The following is a 19,843-nucleotide window of genomic DNA, read 5'->3' as shown; positions in this document are numbered from 1 at the left end:
TGATGACAGAGGAAGGAGTAGAGGATGAGGGAGGAGGAGAGGGAGGAAAGAGAGGGGATCTATAAAAGGAAGGGAGAGGAGGAGTAAAGGGAGGAGCCACAGTGAAGGAAGAGGGAGGAGAGGAGAAGGAGGAAGGAGATATGGGAAGGACAAGAGGTTATGTAAAGACACTAAGGATGAATAAACTCAGAATGGGATGCGGCCGCTGTCAGCTCCATGGACCCTTCCTCAAGTGTCCGTCTCTCTGCTCCAGGAACCGAGGGCTCTCAAACTTCACTGATAACATCCAGCTCTGTGTCGCTCTAAGACAATAAGCTGTTTTTTGGTCCATTTGTTTGTCTTATTTTTTTGTCATTATTATTTTTTTGTCCATTTCTTTTTCTTTATTTGTCCATTTTTGTTTTTTTTTGTCCATATGCCTGTCTTATATTTTTGTCCTTGGTCTTACTTTTTATTCCATTTAATTATTATTTTTTGTCCTTTGCTTGTCTCATTTTTTTAACTTTTGTTTCTTATTTTTTGTCCATTTGTGTCTTACTTTTTTGCCCATTTGTTTCTTAATTTATCTGCTATTTGTTTGTCTATTTCGGCCATTTGTTTGTCTGTTTTGTCCATTTGTTTGTCTAACTTTTTTTGTCCATCAGTCTGTCATATTTTTTGTCCTTTGTCTTACTTGTTATTCTTTTTGTGTCTAATTTTTTGTCTTTTACCTGTCCTATTTTTGGTCCATTTGTTTCTTTTTTTTTTTTTCAATTTGTTTATCTTACTTTTGTCTATTTTTTTTGTCCATTTGTTTGGCCTTTTTAGGCCTTTGCCCTGTTTTTTTTCTTCCATTTTCCTTTTTCTGTCTGTTTGTCTTAATTTGAAAATTTTTTGTCTTTTCTTGTCCTTTGTCTTACTTTTTATTCTTTTATTTTTTTATTTTTTTGTCTTTTGCTTGTCTTAATTTTTCCATTTGTTCGTCTTACTTTTTTCTCCATTTGTTTTTTCTGTTTTGTGGATTTGTTTTTTTTTCATTCTTTCTGTCTGTTTGTATTATTTTTGTCTGTTTTTTGTCCATTTGTTTGGCCTTATTTGGCCTTTGTCCTGTTTTTTTTCTTCCATTTTCCTTTTTCTGTCTGTTTGTCTTTATTTGTCCATTTTTTGTCTTTTTTTGTCCATTTGTCTTTCTTATTTTTTTTCCTTTGTCTTACTTTTTATTCCATTTGTTATATTTTGTCTTTTGCTTGTCTTATTTTTTACCTTTTGTTTCTTAATTTTTGCCCATTTGTTTCTTAATTAATCGGCCATTTGTTTGTCTATTTGTTCATTCGTTTTTTCACTTTTTCGTCCATTTGCTTGTGTAGCTTTTTTGCACATTAGTCTGTCTTATTTTTTGTCCTTTCTCTTACTTTTTATTCTTTTCGTTTCAAATTTTTTGGCTTTTGCTTGTCTTATTATTTTTTTTCATGTGTTCGTCTTACTTTTCCGTCCATTTGTTTGGCCTTTTTTGACCTCTGTCCTGTTTTTTTCTTCCATTCCCTTTTTTTTGTCTGTTTGTCTTTATTTGTTCATTTTTTTTGTATTTTTTTGTCCATTTTTCTTTCTTATTTTGTTCTCCTTTGTATTACTTTTTATTCCATTTGTTATATTTTGTCTTTTGCTTGTCTTATTTTTTGTCAATTTGTTCTTTTTTGTCCATTTGTTTTTCTCTCTTTTTTTCCATTTGTTGCCTTTTTGTATGTTACTTTATTTTACTTATTTTTTTTTTTGGTCTTGGTTTTTCTTACTGTTTGTCTATTGGTCTAATTGATTGTTAGTTTTTCAGTTTTTGTTTGTTTGTTTGCATATTTGTTTGTCCGTCTGTTAGTCTTTTTTTTTGTTGATTCATTTGTTTGTTTGTTTGTCTGTTAGTTCTTTAATTTGTGTGTATGTTTGTGGTTAGTCCGTTTGTCTGTTTTTTGTGTGTTTATTGTGTGTTTGTTTTTTTGCATGTTTGTTTGTTTGACAGTCCGTTTGTCATTTTTAATTGTTTTTTTTTGTTTATTTTAATGTTTGCATGTTAGTCCATTTGTTTGATTGTCTTTGCCGTTGATCTGTTTGTCATTTTTTGTTTGTGCGTGTGTTTGTTTGTTTGTTTGTTTGTTTGTTTGCTCAGTCTCAGAATAAACAAGCTCACACTCAGGTTTGGATTCTGTTTGTTGTTTATTGAAACTTTACACTGAGTAAACACAGCAGGGAGGGGGCAGGGGAGCGTCTCCATAGCAACAAGTCACACACATCATTGTCATCGTCACTGTCAACACCATCGCCATGGTTACTGATGCTCAATAGAATACCATCACACAGGAAGTTACATCACAGAGGCAGAGAGGAGAGTCACAAAGAAGAACGACAGGAAGAAGGAGAACAGAGAGGAGGAGAAAAAAGAGAGGGATGAGGTTAAAGAGAAACTGAGGAGGAGGTAAAGAGAGATGGAGAGGAGCAGAGATAAAGAGGACAGGTAATGCAGGTGAAAACACTCTCTGACACACACATACACACTCACACTCTCCCACACACACACACCTGTACAGGAGAACAGGAAGTAGAATCACACTGATCATCAGTTACTGTACAACACGAGCAGAAAACACGTCACCATGCGGAGGAAGATACCGACGCTAAACACCGCCACGGTCTGAACCAGTCAACGAATGAAAAGAAAGAAAGAAGGAGACCCAGAAACTTCCAGATGAGTCATTTTAAACCAGCTCACGGCTGCAGCTGATTGGCTGAGAGCTGAGGAGGAGGCGGGGCTAAACGTTCTGTGGGTGTTAGCTAACGGAAACGTCCGTCTGAAACCAAACACACTCATCCTGTTTGATCAGGAGCTCATTGCTGTGGAGGACGCTTCCTCTGGAGGACACGCTCTGATTGTCTTCAGACTGAAGCTAACGTTAGCTTAGCACAATTTAATCTAAACGCTATTGGCTCTATACTCCAGATATTAAGCTGTTAACCTGGCGGCTACTGATGGATCACTGCGTTACTGTGTCCTTGTCAGCATTTCTCTGTTAGCGTTTCTGTGTTCGCATTTCTCTGTTAGCATTTCTTTGTTAGCATTTTTCTGCTAGCATGTCTCTAGTGGCGTTTCATTGTTAGTGTTTCTTTGTCCGCATTTCTCTGTTAGCGTTTCTTTTTTAGCGCTCTGAGTTACCATGTCTCTGCTAGCATTTCTTTGTTCGCATTTCTCTGTTAGCATTTTTGTTAGCGCTGTGTCACATGTAGAGATCCTGTGTGGATACAGACATCTCACTTTGATTTTAAAGCTAGCACGAGTCGGTGAGTGTGATTAGCGTTCAGATGCACGTTTCAGCAGCGGGTTCTGGGATCAGGGGGCGTGTCCAGACTTTCAGACTGTGATCTGACGTGGTACCGGGTCAGGATCAGGAAGCCCATTTCAATACAAACACACACAAATGTATCATGGTTATTTACCCTCTTTCTCCACCCATCATCCTCCTGCAGAAGCCACGCCCTCTCCTCTGGACACGCCCCCAAATCTCTGACTGTCAGGAGCCATGAAATCAGACGGAGCAAACTGAAGACCAGGAGCCACCTTTTATCCAGACTGGGTTCACTGCGTCTCCAAGACGACATCACTTCCTGTGTTGATATTTACATGCAGCAAGACAGACAGGAAACAGCTGGAGGTGATGGAGGAGGACGCAGGAGGCAGGTCGATCTGGTTTTTGTTAATCGGGAGGGGTCACAGTGTGAACCCAGTCTGAACCGCTGCAGGACAGACCCATGTGAAGCTGGTCTGCTGCTCTTTGTGGACGGGGCGTAGCGAGGGGCGGGGCCAATCTTCAGGAGGAATAGGGAACATGAATAAAGAGCTGAGTCTATATAATATATCTGTTCAAAGTGATATCTATACAACACAAACATACATTCTCTCCACAGATTATTTTCTTAATATGAATAACTCTTATCAACATCAGCGCCGCTTTACAGCCTTCCTATTGGTCGGTTTGTTTTTGTCGGTTTGTTGTTGTTGTTGTTGTTGTTGTTCTTGTCTGGTGCTTGTTCGCAGGTTGTGTATTGTTATCTATAACTCTCTTATGGATCATTTACACACTGATTCATTATAGTGAACATCTAAACCCCCACCCTCCCCAAAACCCCCACCCCCCACCCCACCCATTCACTTCGCAGACAGGCAGGAGTGTTGCATTGTGGGTAGGTTGCAGGCGACCCACTGTTGGTTCACTCCAACGTTTTCTGTGAAGGAAACACAAACACGGAGCGTGTCGATAAGACAGAAAGCTGCAGTTCACAGTTAGCACAGTTAGCCATATTAGCGCTGTTAGCTAAAAACAGATGGAAACATTCTGAGCATGTGCAGTAGAGAACTCCACACTGTAGCAGGTAAACTGGCTTTACTGGGCTCATGCTGCTGATGTCAACACTGTTGTTTCATTGCTACTGTCTCTTTAAAAAGCATCAAGACTCTATGGAACTGTCTCTTTTAGAGGCATCAATGCTCTTATAGAGCTGTCTCTTGAAGTAACATCTAAGCTCTTTAGAACTATCCCTTTAAGAAACTTGTCAGCTCTATGGGACTGTCCCTTTAAGAAACTTGTAAGCTCTATGGGACTGTCTCTTTAAGAAAAAGCTAAGTTCCGTCAAACTGTCTCATTAAGAAAAATCAAGACTCTGTGGAACTTTCTATTTAAAACATGAAAGCTCTATGGAACTGTCTCTTTAAGAAATATCAAGACTATGTGGAACTGTTTCTTTAAGAAACATCAAGACTATGTGGAACTGTCTCTTTAAGAAACATCAAGACTATGTGGAACTGTCTCTTTAAGAAACATCACGACTATGTGGAACTGTCTCTTTAAGAAACATCAAGACTATGCGGAACTGTCTCTTTAAGAAACATCAAGACTATGCGGAACTGTCTCTTTAGAAAAAATCTTAGCTCTACAGAACTGTCCCTTTAAGAAACAGCTATGCTCTATGAAACTGTGTCATTAAGAAAAAACAAGTCTCTGTGGAATTGTCTCTTTAAGAAACTTTAAGACTCTGTGGAACTGTCTCTCTAATGGTCTTATGGAACTGTTCTTTCAGAAAAATCTTAGCTTAATGGAACTGTCATTTTAGGGAGCATCAAGACTCTGTAAAACTCTCTTTTTAAGAAAAATCAAGACTCTATGGAACCCACTCTTTAAAAGCATGAAAGCTCTTTGAAACTGTTTCTTTAAGAGGCATCAATGCTCTTATGAATTTGTCTAAAACTGTCTTAAAAAAACTTCAAAACTATGGAACTCTCACTTAAGAAGTATTTTGTGTCTTTTTAAGAAACAAAAAAGCTTTTTGGAATTGTATCTATAAGAAACTTTAATGTACTCGTGGAACCGTCTCTTTAAAAAAAAAACAAGACCATATGAAACTGTCTCTTTAAGAAGCATCAATGCTCTTATGGAACCGTTTCTTCAAAAAACCACAAAACTTTATGGAACTGTCTCTTTAAGAAACATCAAGATTATTAAACTTTCTTTTTAAGGAAAAATCAGGCTTCATGGAAATGTCTCTTTGAGAAACAGACTCCATAAAACTGTCATTTTAAAAACATGGAAGCTCTATGGAACTGTCTCTTTAAGAAACAACAATGCTCTTTTGGAACTGTCTCTTAAAGAAAAACCAAGAGTCTATAGAACTGTCTGTTCAAAAAAAACAATACTCTATGAACTGTCTCTTTAAGAAGCATCAATGCTTTCATAGAACTGTCTCTTGAAAAAACATTGAACCTCTATGGAACTTTCTCTTTAAGAAATATCAAGACTCTGTGGTTCTGTCTCTTTAAAAACAAGGAAAGTCTATGAAACTGCCTCTTTTAGAAATAATAAAGCATTTTTGGAACTGTCTCTTTAAAAAAAACAAGACCCTATAGAACAGTCTCTTAAAGAAGCATCAATGCTCTTATGGAACTGTTTCTTGAAAAAACATGAACCTCTATGGAAAAGTCTCTTTAAGAAACATCCAGACAATGAAACTGTCTCTTTAAGAAATATTAAGACCATGAAAATGTCTCTTCAGAAACATGGACGCCTAATGGAACTGTCTCTTAAGAAACATCACATTCAATGGAACTGTTCTATTAAGAAAAATCATTACTCTGTGGATCTGTCTCTTTAAAAACATGGAAACTCTATGAAACTGCCTCTTTAAGAAACATCAATGCTTTAATGGAACTGTCTCTTTAAAAATAACAAGACTGTACGGAACTGTCTCTTTAAAAAGTAATATGTGTCTTTTTGAGAAACAATAAAGCTTTTTGGAACTGTCTCTTTAAAAAGCATCAATGCTCTTCTGGAACTGTTTCTTCAACAAAATGCAAACCTCTATTGGATTATCTCTTTAAGACACATTGAACCTCAATTGAACTATCTCTTTCAGAAACATCAAGACTATTAAAGTGTCTCTATAAAAAAAATCAGGACCCTATTTAACTGTCTCTTCAAGAAACAGACCTTGTGGAACTGTCTCTTTTAAAACATGAAGCTCTATGAAACTGTCTCTTTAAGGAGCATCAATGCTGTTATGAAACTGTCTCTTAAAGAAAAACAAGACTCTATTGAACTTTCTCTCTACGAAACGTAAAGGCTCTTTGAAACTGTCTCATTAATAAAGTTTAAGACTTTATGATACTGTCTCTTTAAGAAACTTTATGCCTCTTAATGAACTGTCTCTAAAAAAAAATTAAGACTCCATGGAACCGACTCTTTAAGAAACTTTAAGACTCTGTTGAACTGTCTCTTTAAAAAACTTCAAGAATCTATGGAATTGTCTCTTTAAGAAGTATTAACTGTCTTTTAAGAAATATCAAAGCATTTTGGAACTGTCTCTTTAAGAAACTCTTTTGAACTCAGAATTCTAGAACTTTCTCACCCTCCAAAGTTCTGTTTATCTTTCAAACAGACAGATGTGTAATAGAAATCATGTGTTTTGCACTGAATCAGACAGATTGGACCCAAATGGTTCTCATTAGTGAAGACAAGAGCAGGATGTCTGTGTGTGTTCGTATGTGTGTTGTTGATGATTTCCCAGATACAAACACAAAGATATTCAGATTGAACTCTGGACAGACGACTCTTAAAGACTTTTGAGGACATCATTGTTTTCTCTTTAACTGATGACTTGGGCCAAAATTCTCTTGAGCAATCCTTGACTCATTGCCTGCATCTTGCATCTTGCAAGTTTGGCCAAATAAAACCGACTCTCCTCTTGTTTGACTTCAAGGAACAGGAAATACCAGCAATCCCCAACATCGTTTCGGGGGAGGCTGCTCTGACGATCTGGTTCCTGTGAACTCAAACTCCTGAACTCTTCGAGTATCATCACGGCAAACTGGAACACAAAGAGATGATTCCCGTCTTCCTCTGGGACTCACCTGCTGCTTGTCACCTCACATCTGATTGGAGAAGGAGGTGGGCGCCCCCTGCTGGCCGTAACCCTGACCGTACTCTGCATCCTGGAAACAGACAACAGGTAAAACATGACGAGAGCAACGATACAACCACCTGAACCGTCTCTGATTGGCTGTCTTCCTCACCTGGTTGTATCCCTGCTGGTTGTAGTCTGGTTGGTATCCTCCCTGGTTGCTGGCGTAGGGGTCTTGTTCGTACCCCCCCTGCTGGCCGTAGGCGTCTGGTGCAGCGGCTTTGTCCTGAGGAGGTGGGGCTCGCATGAAGGGGGCGATGATGCCTGTCTCCTTAAACACGAACCACAGGTTTCCCACCCACAGGATCAGGTTGATGAAGCCGAAAGCCTGGACGGAGGGGGAGGGGGAGGAGTTAGGGGAGGAGCCAATTCAATCTGATGGTCAGACTGACAGGTGATGAAAAAGACAAACTCAGACCTGCAGAGTCTCAGACCAGTTCTTACCACGGAGGTGTTGAGTCCAGACATGACCGGGTCGTGGACTTCACGGCAGCGGTTTCCCTCCACATCACAGGCGCTGATCATGGTGATGACCTCATCGGGATCCGTCGCCGTCTTCACGTCGGACAGACCTTTGGCCCAGGCTGCAGAACTCACCAACCACATGAAGGCAAACACGGCGGTCACACCCAGGTCCTGCACACACACAGGTAAAGAAGAAGAGTGAGGGGTCTGTCAGAGCTCACCTGTCCCACCTGTCAGAGGGTCGCTGAACTCACCACGAGCGGCCCCTTGTTGTTCTCCTTGTACTTCTCGAAGAAGAAGACGTAGATACTGAGGGCCGCCGTGGAGTAGAGGAAGGCGAACACGCCGATGGTAACAAAGAACTCGGCCGAGGAGGAGTAGTCGCCAACCAGGAAGCAACGCTCTGTGTTCCCGTTCTTACAGGTGGGGGCGTCGAAGTACACCTGGTGGAGTCTGAGAGGAGGAGAGTCTGAACGTTAGCTTCTTTTCTCACGTAAGAGTTCAGCATTCGTCAGGACAGCGTTCGTCACACCGACCTGAACGGATACTCAAACTCCACCTCTATGCTCAGGTCGCTGTCCGTCCGGTTCTTACACTCCACCGCCATCTTGAACATCCCAGAATAACTCCCACAGGTGGAGAAGGCAAAGATGGCGAAGAACTGGAGGAGACATGGGAGACAGTGAGTGACATCACAGGGCGGCCCTTACAAAAAAGGAGCAAACTTCAAGTTCATTTTATTAAGTATACTGAAGTAAAGGTAAAGTGTATTTTTCAAGTACACTTTTTACAGCAAGTGTACTAATATTAATATACTAGTAGTTTACTTACCAGTGTACTTTTCCAATACTTATTGGGACTAAATTGGCCTATTACAGTTTTAAAGAAAGTATACTATAAGTATTTTTTTAGGTTAAAAGAAGTAAACTTTGAGTACACTACTAGTTTGTATTCAAGTTTTATTTTGTACTGCAAGTATACTACAACGAAACTTAAAGTGTACTTTAAATTTACTAGTTATATACTTCTAGCACACTTTTCAGTTTATGAAAGTGTACTGTGAAGTGTACACTTTAAGTCCACTAATCATTTGATAGTAGTCTACTTTTAGTTCATAAAAGTATACTAAGAGAATACTAAAAGTATGTTGTCAAGTTAAGAGTAGTAAACTTTGAGTACACAGCTAGGTCATATTAAAGTTTTATTTGGTACTGCAACAATACTACAAGTATCCTGCAAGTATACAACTTATAAACTTCCAAACCACTTTGTAGCCTATGAAAGTGCACTCTGAAGTATACTTCAAGTCTCAATATAGTAAAAAAAAATTAATACGCTGCTAGTTTAATAGTTTTTTGTAAGTATACTCTTAAGTTCTTAAGTGAACTTAACATCATAATTATATTTGAGTTTTTATTTATTGTTTTCAAACCTAAAAATAAAAGAATAGAATCAGCACAGAATAGAAGCTACAGCTACAACCCAAATTCACTTGAATGTTAGGCATGTAAGTTTGAGTACTTACTCAACTTTTCCTTTCTATGTCTTGATCAAAAGGTTAATTATATGCCAAATACACAGACTTTTCCTTATACTTCTCAGTTAAAGCCAAGTATACTTAGACTTTCTTTATACTTTTAACTATAGGCTAAGTATACTTAGACTTTTAAATGTACTTTTAAGTACAATCTAAGTATGCATACGCATTACTTTGTTAAGTATACCTGGGATAAGTACATCGAAAGTAAACTGAAAGTGTACTGTGTTGAAAATAAGTATACCAATAGCATACGTTAATAAACTTCTTTTTTGTAAGGGGGGAAAACATCTGAGCATGGTTAAGCTAGCATGCTAATGTTAGCTGATGAGATGAGTCTGAGACCACCAACGTTTTCACGGGTCGTCAAGGGACGCTGCTGTCTGTTACCAAAGAAGCTACAAGCTAAATGCTAAATGCTAAGTTAGAAACCTCTGAGCTGAAAAAGGAACAAAAATGGCCGACCATCGTTCTGGTAAGAAAATTATGAGATCCTCACGAGTGATAAACAATCCTCACACACACACAAACACACACGCTCAGTGTGAGCAGATGGCCACAGTCAGACTCTCTGTCCAATCCCTGAGCGTGTGTGTGTGTGTGTGTTGGTGCAGTGTGTGTGTGTGTGTGTGGAGGTGTGATGGACTCACCCACTGTAAGGCCTTAATGAAGCCCAGAGGAACCTTCAGCACCCTGAACTGACCCTGAGCCACCAGCTGCAGAGACAGAGACAGACAGAGTTATCTCTGCATCCTCTCAAACCGCTCTGGGAGCAGAAACATAAAAATAAGACGACTGACAGCAGGGAAAGACTGAAACTGTTACTTTTACAGACATCGCAAAATGTGTCTGTGTGTGTGTGTGTGTGTGTGTGTGTGTGCATGAGCGTCACACAGTCTGACAGAATGATGTCTCTATGGTTCACACACTCACAAACACGTTCCTTTGTCGTAACAAACACATCGATATCTGCGCTCAGATTCCTCTCTGATGTTTTCAAACTGAGTCAATACTCTGACCTCAGATCAGTTTACACACACACACACACTCACCTGTTCATCACTGCACTCACACACACACACACACCTGTTGATCAGTGTACATTTAAAACTCCGCCTCCAGAGGTGAACACAGATGATTCGTGTGTGGGTCAGCTGACTCAGCAGTTCATTGACCAATCACTGTTCCTTTAGTTTAGCTGACTCATGCTATAGAAATACTTTAAATACTTCATTACCAAAGACCATGGACTGTTTATAGAGTGGACAGCGTGGCTTTGTCTTTCACCATTGAACAGTTTTGAAGCCAAAATACCCCAGTCACAAGTGCAGCCATTGTAGCAGTTTGCAGCCAGTGTCTGTGCAGTAGAGACTGTGAGGGATTCTGGGTAAATCTGAGTGGAGCTGGGTGACGAAATAATATTTTTTTCTTTCGAGGGTCTAATCACTTTTTGACTCTACCTCTCGACATATTTTACGATCCCCGAAAAAAATACACAAGAACATCATCCGTCAATCATCGTTTAACGTTACGTAAAACCCCATTTTTTAGCCTCTTATAAGTAATGAAAATGAAACTTTTCAGGAAAAAGAGGACTTGGATACAAGGCAGCCAAATCATATCTTCAAATCACCACAACAACCAGGTGTGAGAAACATTTCTACCAGGTGTATTAATTTTTTAAAGTTTGACCACAGCCCATCTGGAATGACTGGGGAGATGGATTTCTTAACCTATACTGCAGCCAGCCACCAGGGGGAGCAGTTTTTGTGGCAACCTCACTTTAAGACGAGCAAGCGCACGTCCATTTTTTTTTTAAAGTCTATGCCATAGATATGAATGTGAAAATATAAAATGCATATGATAAATATGATACAAATTTTGTAGTTTTTTAATCTTTTTTTTAGTATATTTTATTTATGATTTTTGTGATAATAATCATATTTATTTTAGTAATGTGTATCAAAAAATGTGTTTTAAAAGGAATATTAGACAAAAAATAATTATCAGTATAAGATTAATTCTAAATATCAGAAACACGATTTATATAATCAATAATTTGAGTATGATTAATATGCATAAATAAATTCAATATTATTTTTAGAAAATAAATAAAATAAATAAAGAACATTATCGATATTATTAATAAATACATTTTTTTTAAAAAAATTATAATTTTTTTATATAATATAAATAATTAACATGAATAAATATGGATATGATAAATACAATAAAGATATTTACTTTATTTAGATAAAGTCTTTAAATGAACTGGTCTGGTCTCTTTTTAGTATAATATAGAATAACTTAAAGCTGCCCTCTGTGATATTACTGATGCTAATAATGCTAATCTACATTAGCCCCAGCAACCTCAGCATATTAAAGTGCCCTTTAAAAGCCGAGATCAAGGCTAAGCTAAAGGCTAAAGGCAGAGAGCTACAACATAAGCTACAAACGGAAAGAGCTACTGGCAAAACTACAGACAGACAGACGGTCAGTTATAATCTAATGTTAGACTGAAAGAAACATAAAAACATCAGCATAACTTTATTTGAAAAACACTGAGCCACCACTAGGGGGCAATCTACAGGGGCCACACCGGTTCCTGAGGCTATGAGCGTTTCTATATCCGAGCACAAAACTGTGACGATCATTGTGCTGTTATGTTGACGATGAAGTCATTTAGCTGCTGCAGTTAGCATGAGCAACATTAGCTTCATAGAGTTCAATGACTGCATGCTAACAGTTAGCTTGGAGGGGAGGGGGGGCAGAGAGAAGACAGAGACTGAGAGAGAGGATACAGTTATCAGAGGGAGGAGCAATCACACACACACACACACACACACACACACACACACACACACACACACACACACACATCTAGCCTATAGAAATAACCTCTCAGCTGTGGTTGAGTAATATCTCTGGAAACTGTCGGTCTCCATCTTACTGCTGCTGAGGAGGAGGAGGAGGAGGAGGAGGAGGAGGGGGAGGGGGATGTGGTCCCGGGTTAAACCGGGTTAGAGCCGGCTTATAATCAGGGTAGTACCCGGAGCTTGTTGGTCTGTGGACGGTGTGGAAACACAGAACCGGCCCGACCCGCAAAAACAACAACATCAGCATCATCATCATCAGCATCAGCAGCAACCTCCTCCTCCTCCGGCTGCCATTTTACACACACACACACACACACACACACACACACACACACACACACACACACACACACACACACACACACACACACACACACACACACAGAGTCATATTATTTCATCACGCGAACAGGAGCTGATGGTTTTTCTGTTTTTCTGTCTGTTCTCCTGCAGACTCCGCGCAGGGCACACAGCCCACAGACAGCTGCTCCTCCCTGTCAGCACCTCCTCAAACACCTCAAACACCTCCTCACAGCCCGGTCCTGAGGCTGAGGAGGCTTTCTAACATTACTGATAAAATGATGATGATTAAACCAGAGGAGCCCTGATGTCTGATACCTAACTCTCTCCTCCTCTCCTCCTCTCCTCTCCTCCTCTCCTCTCCTCCTCTCCATCCTGATGACTGCACTGTGTCATCTCTCCGTGCTGCGGCCCGACGCACCGAGCCTCCACCACCGGAGACAAACACAACATGAATCCCGGCGGGCCGCCCAGAAACACGACACGAACACACCCCGAGCCCCGCACGGAGGGAGGACGGACGGATGGAGGAGAAAAAGGAGGAATAAAGTCAGAAAGAGGGAAGAAGATGAAGGTTTGTACCTGATTTACGACGTCCATCCTGCCGCCTGTTCGAGAGCACAGAGACGAGATGCAGGGAGGAGGGTGAGGAGGAGGAGAGGGAGAGAGTGAGGGGGGAGGAGACGAGAGAGGAGGGGGAGGGGGCTCTGACTCCACGTCACTTTTTTATTTTATTTTTTCTTATTTATTTATTTTATCTTATTTATTTATTTATCTACAATTTGTATTCAGCTGCTCAGATTGTGTGAGATAAAAAGCAGGAAGTTAAGGGTTAACACACACACACACACACACACACACACACACACACACACACACACACGCACACACACTGATTATGTAACACAGCAAACACTGAACCATTAAATTGTTATTGTTAATATCTCGATCAGGTCATTGGTCAGTTCACATAATTAATAAATATTAAAATAAAGAGGGGGGAGGGTCTGTGACGTCATGACGACAGAAGAAGGCATTGACGTGATGATGAAGAAGAAAATGATGGTCTCTGTATCGTGAGATGTGAGAGGTGAGAAAACGGTTTGTACGTGTTTGTACTACAAATATATTTACTCATACAGAACATTAATATTTTAACAGTTAATTTTATTTATATTATGAAAATATTAAAAGATATAGAAAAAAAGAATAAGAATAATATGAAAAAATTATATATATATATATAAATTAAATATATATATATATATATACACATATATATATATATATATATATGTATATATATATATATATATATATATATATATATATATATATATATATATATATATATATACATATATATACATATATAAATATATATAAATATATATATATATATATATATATATATATAATTTGTATATTATTATTATTATTATTTTCACATATATTAAGATATAGAAAAAAAACAAGAATAATGTAAAAAATTATATATATATGTTTAAATATATATATATATATATATATATATATATATATATATATATATATATATATATATATAGATATATATATATATATATATATATATATATATATATATATATATATATATATATATATATATATATATATATATATATTTATATATATGTATACATACATATTTATATAAATATATATTAAAATTTTTTATATTATTATTAATTCTTTTATTTTTATTTTGATGTTGCAGTATGAATAAAACTTCTGAACGTTGAGCTCTCAGAGTGGAAACCTGGAAGTAATTCCGGAAATCTTGACTTTAACTCATTAAGGACAAACATCTGTCCTCTCGTCTGTTAAATCACAGCTGTTTGTTTCCTCAGGAACATTTATAGAGTTATTCATATTTTCTGCTCTAAAAATCCCTCTGCATAAGAAGAAACATGGAAATTAAAGTCATAATTTGTCCCCTCTGTGGATTTAAACCAGCAGTCAGATGTTGTGTTGGGAGGCAGAAGTCAAAAATTAAAAAATTGAAGAGTAAAGACATAATTTATGCTTTAATGTTGTGAGTTATCACATCTGTTCTTTCCTCATCAGCATTAAGACATCCTCAGGCAGGAACAGATACAGCTCTGAGTCCAGATGTTAAACCTCTGGAGCTGAAGCAGCTGCAGTGACTGCAGTCAGCCAGCAGAGGGAGCTGATCACACACAAATCATCTCAGCAAATGGATCTTTCTAATCTTCTGTCTGTACTCCTAACACACACATTTACTGAGCATCATTATGTTAAATGAGGAAAAAAAAAACAGAGACCAGTCTGGATGAACCTCATGGTGCAGGCTTGACATAAAATCTTGGCATTAGATATTTATGTTACTGAATGAAAGATGTGACAGCCTACTGAGGCTACAACTGCAGCATCCCACCAGAGGGCAGAAAGGAGCACAAAATCTGCTGATTATTGAGAGAAAATGCAAAAGAAACAGACCCATTCCTTTCAAACATCAAATGTATGAATAAATCTATGATGTATGTATGTACACTCACCAGCCACTTTATCAGGTAGGCCTTGCTAGTACCGGGTTGGACCCCCGTAATCCTTGGTGGCATAGATTCAACAAGGTCCTGGAAACATTCCTCAGAGAGTTTGGTCCATATTGACATGATAGCATCACACAGTTGCTGCAGATTTGTCGTCTGAACATCCATGATGAGAATCTCCCGTTCCACCACATCCCAAAGGTGCTCTATTGGATTGAGATCTGGGGACTGTGGAGGACATTTGAGTACAGGGAACTCATTGTCATGTTGAAGAAAGCAGTCTGAGATGATTCCAGCTTTATGACATGGAGCGTTATCCTGCTGGAAGTAGCCATCAGAAGATGGGTACACTGTGCTCATAAAGGGATGGACATGGTCAGCAACAATACTCAGGTAGGCTGTGGACTTTTTTTTCTTTTTTCTTTTTCTTTTCTTTTTTCTCTCTTTTTTCTTTTTCCTTTTTCTTTCTTTTTTCCCTTTTTTTCTCTTTTTTCCTTTTTTCTCTTTTTTCATTTTTTCATTTTTTCTTCTTTATTCCTTTTTTTATTTTTTCCTTTTTTTTCTTTTTTCTTTCTTTTTTTTATTTTTTCCCCCCTTGTTTTTCTTTTTTTGTCTTTTTTTTTCCTTCTTTTCTTTTTTTTCTTCTTTTTTTCCTTTTTTTTCCTTTGGACTTTAAACCATGCTCAGTTGGTACTAAGGGGCCCAAAGTGAGCCAAGAAAATCTCCCCCACACCATTACACCAGCAGCAGCAGCCTGAACCATTGATACAAGGCAGGATGGATCCATGTTTTCATGTTGTTGAGGCCAAATTCTGACCCTACCATCTGAATGTGGAGCAGAAATCCAGACTCATCAGACCAGGCAACGTTTCTCCAATCTTCTATTGTCCAGTTTTGGTGTTGCTGTGTGAATTGTAGCCTCAGTTTCCTGTTCTTAGCTGACAGGAGGGTCACCCGGTGTGGTCTTCTGCTGCTGTAGCCCATCTGCCTCAAGGTTGGACGTGTTGTGTGTTCAGAGATGCTCTTCTGCAGACCTCGGTTGTAACCAGTGGTTATTTGAGTTACTGTTGCCTTTCTATCAGCTCCAACCAGTCTGTCCATTCTCCTCTGACCTCTGGCATCAACAAGGCATTTTGTCCCACAGAACTGCTGCTCACTGGATATTTCCTCTTTTTGGGACCATTCTCTGTAAACCCTAGAGATGGTTGTGGGTTAAAATCCCAGTAGATCATCAGTTTCTGAAATACTCAGACCAACAACCATGACGCGTTCAAAGTCCCTTAAATCACCTTTCTTCCTCATTCTGATGCTCAGTCTGAAGCAGATCCTCTTCACCATGTCTACATGACTAAATGCATTGAGTTGCTGCCATGTGATTGGCTGATTAGAAATTTGTGTTAACGAGCAGTTGGACAGGTGTGCCTAATAAAGTGGCCAGTGAGTCCATGCATTAATTCATACACACATCTTTTCATCCATGTTTCTGGAACATTAGTAATAGAGAAAATGAAGGAGTCACTGAGCAGCTTGTTTTCAGTCTTTATTTGAGGTAAATCAGGTCTCAGACGGATGTTTCTCAACTCTACGGCAGTTCCAACGTCTTTTCAGAGGAATTCAGAAGCCCTTCACTGCCGAGACACGGTCCAAACTGTTGGAAAGAAAAACTGAGGAGTAGGAAACACAAAAATCAGACAAGACAGTAACACCAGTGGACAGTTGAGCGATGAAGAAATTAAAAAATGCAGATTAAAAAATACCAAACATTAAAAAAACACACTGAACAAACACTCAAATCATCAGTCCATGAGAAAACAACAAAAACACAAAATTATTCAGTCGTGATGATAAAAGAACACATTTATGAAACATGAGAATATCATCCTGCACGCTGCTCTCTGAGCCACAGACGCTAACAGAATTAGCATCAGTATAAAAACTCATAAACATCCTCTAGAGCCACTGAAACAGATCACACTCAGTCCTCCTCGTTTCACGTCATCGCTTTAAGCACTGATTTCATAACTTATTTTCACTTTCAGTCATAATCGAGCTTCAGTTAGCATCAGGGAAAGGTTTGTTCCTGTTAGCATTTTGATAAAAAATATGTAAACTTTCACATGCAAACTTTTTGAGAATCTTTACAAAGTTCTTATATTTTCATGTTGATTCTTGCTGTAAATGCTAACTGTTCGTAGCTTTTAAACATTGTTGTAAAAAAGAAAAATTCAACCAGAAAACATAATATCAATGTAGCACGCTAATGTGAGTTAGCTAGGCTGCTCTTACTTTTAAAATGTCTTCTTTCAGCTTTGGGGCTGATGCAGAAATCCCAGGGATGCTAACGTCTTTCAGTTGGGAAGCTGTGTATCTGGAATTAGCCAAAGCAGAGGCTAACACTGCTATGTTAGCTGCTGATGGCTTGGTTAGCTATCTCACTGTGAACTTTCAGTCAGAAAAGGATGTTAGCAATTCAACGTTAGCTACTTGGTGGTAGCTGTTGGGCTAACGGCTTCATACTAAAAGAATTACCTGATCATTGGTCACTGCTGTTAGCTTAATATGTATAGCGCCACTGAAGCTAAAGAGCAACTCTGACCGTACTCTGTGTTTTGATAAAGGGTTTTTGTTTTAGCTGGTGGTTATCACATCCTGTGTACACCTGTCTGTAGTCTCAGTGGCGCCCCCTAGAGGTCCCTGTACATGTGTAATGAAGCACAATGATAGGCTTTACCATTTTAGAAATGCTTACTCTAGCCCGCTACCTTCCTTCCTGCACTGTTTTAGAAACAGTTAAAGCCTAGCCACCAAGCTAACAGCTATACGACACCTGTCAGTCAAAGAGGCCACGCCCCCAATGTGTAAATTTAGCCTTAGTGTAAACAAACCAAGCTGTAAACATGTTTATTTCTGCTGTTAAGTTTTTAACATGGAGCTCTATGGGGACTGACTCACTGCTGGAGACGGACTCTAGTGGACACTCAGGGAACTGCAGCTTTAGAAGCTTTAGGGCTAATTCAGTGTGTGTGTTGTAACGTGTTTACGGTGCGAATCCTTTTTCAATCTGATCAACGTAAACACACTCACTGACCGGCTGTCAGAGCTAGCTTGCTTCGCTGCACAGAGCTTTACTTTCAGCACAATGATGTCAGGCTGATGCATTGTGGGAAAACTGTGATTGAGGGCAGCTTTGTAACCAGGAGACAAAACGTGTCACTGTGACATCACAGCTCCGCTGAGTCAGACTCCGCTTCTGGCTGTGACGATGCGTCGTCCTGACTCATCCTCCTGAGTTTCTTCTTCTCTCTGAATCGTCTCTCATCAGTTTTCTTCTTCCTCTTCAGTCCATCATCATCCTCGCCTTTTATTCCTCTTCTCTTTAAAAGTCTCTCTTTAAATATAAAATCAGTTCATCACTCCTCCTTTTACCTTCTTAAACTGATCAGAAAGCTTCAGTCAGTGTCATTTCACTTAAGCCCCGCCCTCTTCCATGTCTCATCACCTGATTGGTTATCTGTCCTATCAGCTAGTGATGCTTTCTTGCCTTATCCCTGATTGGTCCAGACTAAGTCCATCAGAATGATGTCACACAGGTCATCTCGTCAGCCAGCTCGTCCTCGTCCCGGCCCGTCCTGATTGGCTCCTCGTCGCTGTAGAGGGCGGCGGGGTCAGCTGCTGATGCGTTGCTGAGAAAACTGTGGCTCCCGGTCCCGAGCAGGTCGCTGGCGGCCGACTCCATCTCATCCACAGTCATGTGACACGCGTCTGCGATCTCTCTCTTCGCAAACGCTACAAACTTTGGATCCCGAGCGTAGAGACCGAGGCCCTCTGAGATCAGCACCTGCAGAGAGATCAACCAATCAGTGATGAGAGTTTAACCACGAGTTAGTCGCTGATCTCAGGAACCAATCACTGCTCGCTCACCGCTTCCACTAGGCTGTCAGCTGATCCTCGCTTCTCTGTGAGCTGAGCGCCCAGCTGGGACGGCACTCTGAGGGTGGTGTACGCCCTGTAAGGGGGCGGAGCTACAACACAACCACAATCACATGACACGTTTAGACAACAGGACCATGTGTTTCTCTTAATATCTCAAACCAAACATTGATGATGTTTGGAACTTGGCATTAAGACTGAGCCAATCAGCATGAAGCATGAGTGAGACTCTATGTAACAAAGCTTCTGATTGGCTGTCAGGCGGCTCTAAACAGGAAGTATCCTGGATATTTCAAGGAATAACCTTTATTTAAAATACAAACTAAACTAAAGTTCAATGAAAGTGTTTCTTACCTGATGTCCCTCCTGGGCCACCGTACCAGGCTGGTCTAGGAGCTGCTCCTGTCACACTGACCCCTGGTGGACAGAAAGCTCAGACTCACTCAGACGTTCCCAAATATTAAACGAATAAAATAATAAAACTCCACCTCTGCTTGCTTCTCACCTCTTCCTACTCCCTTCTTCATCTCTCCTCCTCCTCCTCCTCCCCAGGGCTGGGTGCCCTCCTCCTCCACCAGGATGAGAGGAGCATAGAGGAGGCGCCCTCGGCGAGGACACGGGTTTGCCCAGGACGCCGAGGAGGCAGCGGGAGACTGACCGGTGGCGTGACGAGACTCGTAGCTGCTGTATGTTTGCTGAGGAAGAAGAGGAAGAGGAGGATGAAGGTGAGA

The 19,843-nt window shown here is 39.7% G+C and overlaps 2 protein-coding genes across 2 annotated transcripts in view; both read right to left on the bottom strand.

Moving 5' to 3' along the window:
- Positions 1-2,165: 2,165 nt before the first annotated feature.
- On the bottom strand, positions 2,166-13,323 carry LOC141799788 (synaptophysin-like). Its single transcript, XM_074682149.1, has 8 exons — positions 13,231-13,323; positions 10,123-10,188; positions 8,472-8,596; positions 8,190-8,388; positions 7,915-8,106; positions 7,583-7,798; positions 7,421-7,501; positions 2,166-4,245 (listed from the first exon to the last, which is right to left on the bottom strand). The coding sequence occupies exons 1-7, from the start codon at positions 13,246-13,248 to the stop codon at positions 7,436-7,438; spliced, it is 882 nt and encodes a 293-aa protein (XP_074538250.1). The 5' UTR covers positions 13,249-13,323; the 3' UTR covers positions 2,166-4,245; positions 7,421-7,435.
- Positions 13,324-16,856: 3,533 nt separating this feature from the next.
- Positions 16,857-19,843, bottom strand: part of cacna1fb (calcium channel, voltage-dependent, L type, alpha 1F subunit) — a 45,348-nt gene continuing 42,361 nt past the window's right edge. Inside the window, exons 48-51 of the mRNA XM_074682307.1 lie at positions 19,618-19,807; positions 19,467-19,529; positions 19,104-19,204; positions 16,857-19,020 (exon numbers count right to left, since the gene is read on the bottom strand). Of these exons, the coding sequence (XP_074538408.1) occupies positions 18,754-19,020; positions 19,104-19,204; positions 19,467-19,529; positions 19,618-19,807 (621 nt within the window). The 3' untranslated portion in view covers positions 16,857-18,753. The remainder of the gene's footprint in view (positions 19,021-19,103; positions 19,205-19,466; positions 19,530-19,617; positions 19,808-19,843) is intronic.

The sequence above is a fragment of the Halichoeres trimaculatus genome, unplaced genomic scaffold (genome assembly GCF_033239565.1).
Source record: "Halichoeres trimaculatus isolate MK-OKI-2021-1 unplaced genomic scaffold, fHalTri1.1 fHalTri1_scaffold_11, whole genome shotgun sequence".
Lineage (NCBI taxonomy): Eukaryota > Metazoa > Chordata > Actinopteri > Labriformes > Labridae > Halichoeres > Halichoeres trimaculatus.
Note: the sequence above shows the minus strand (reverse complement) of the source record. Positions and strands in the feature narration are given on the sequence as shown.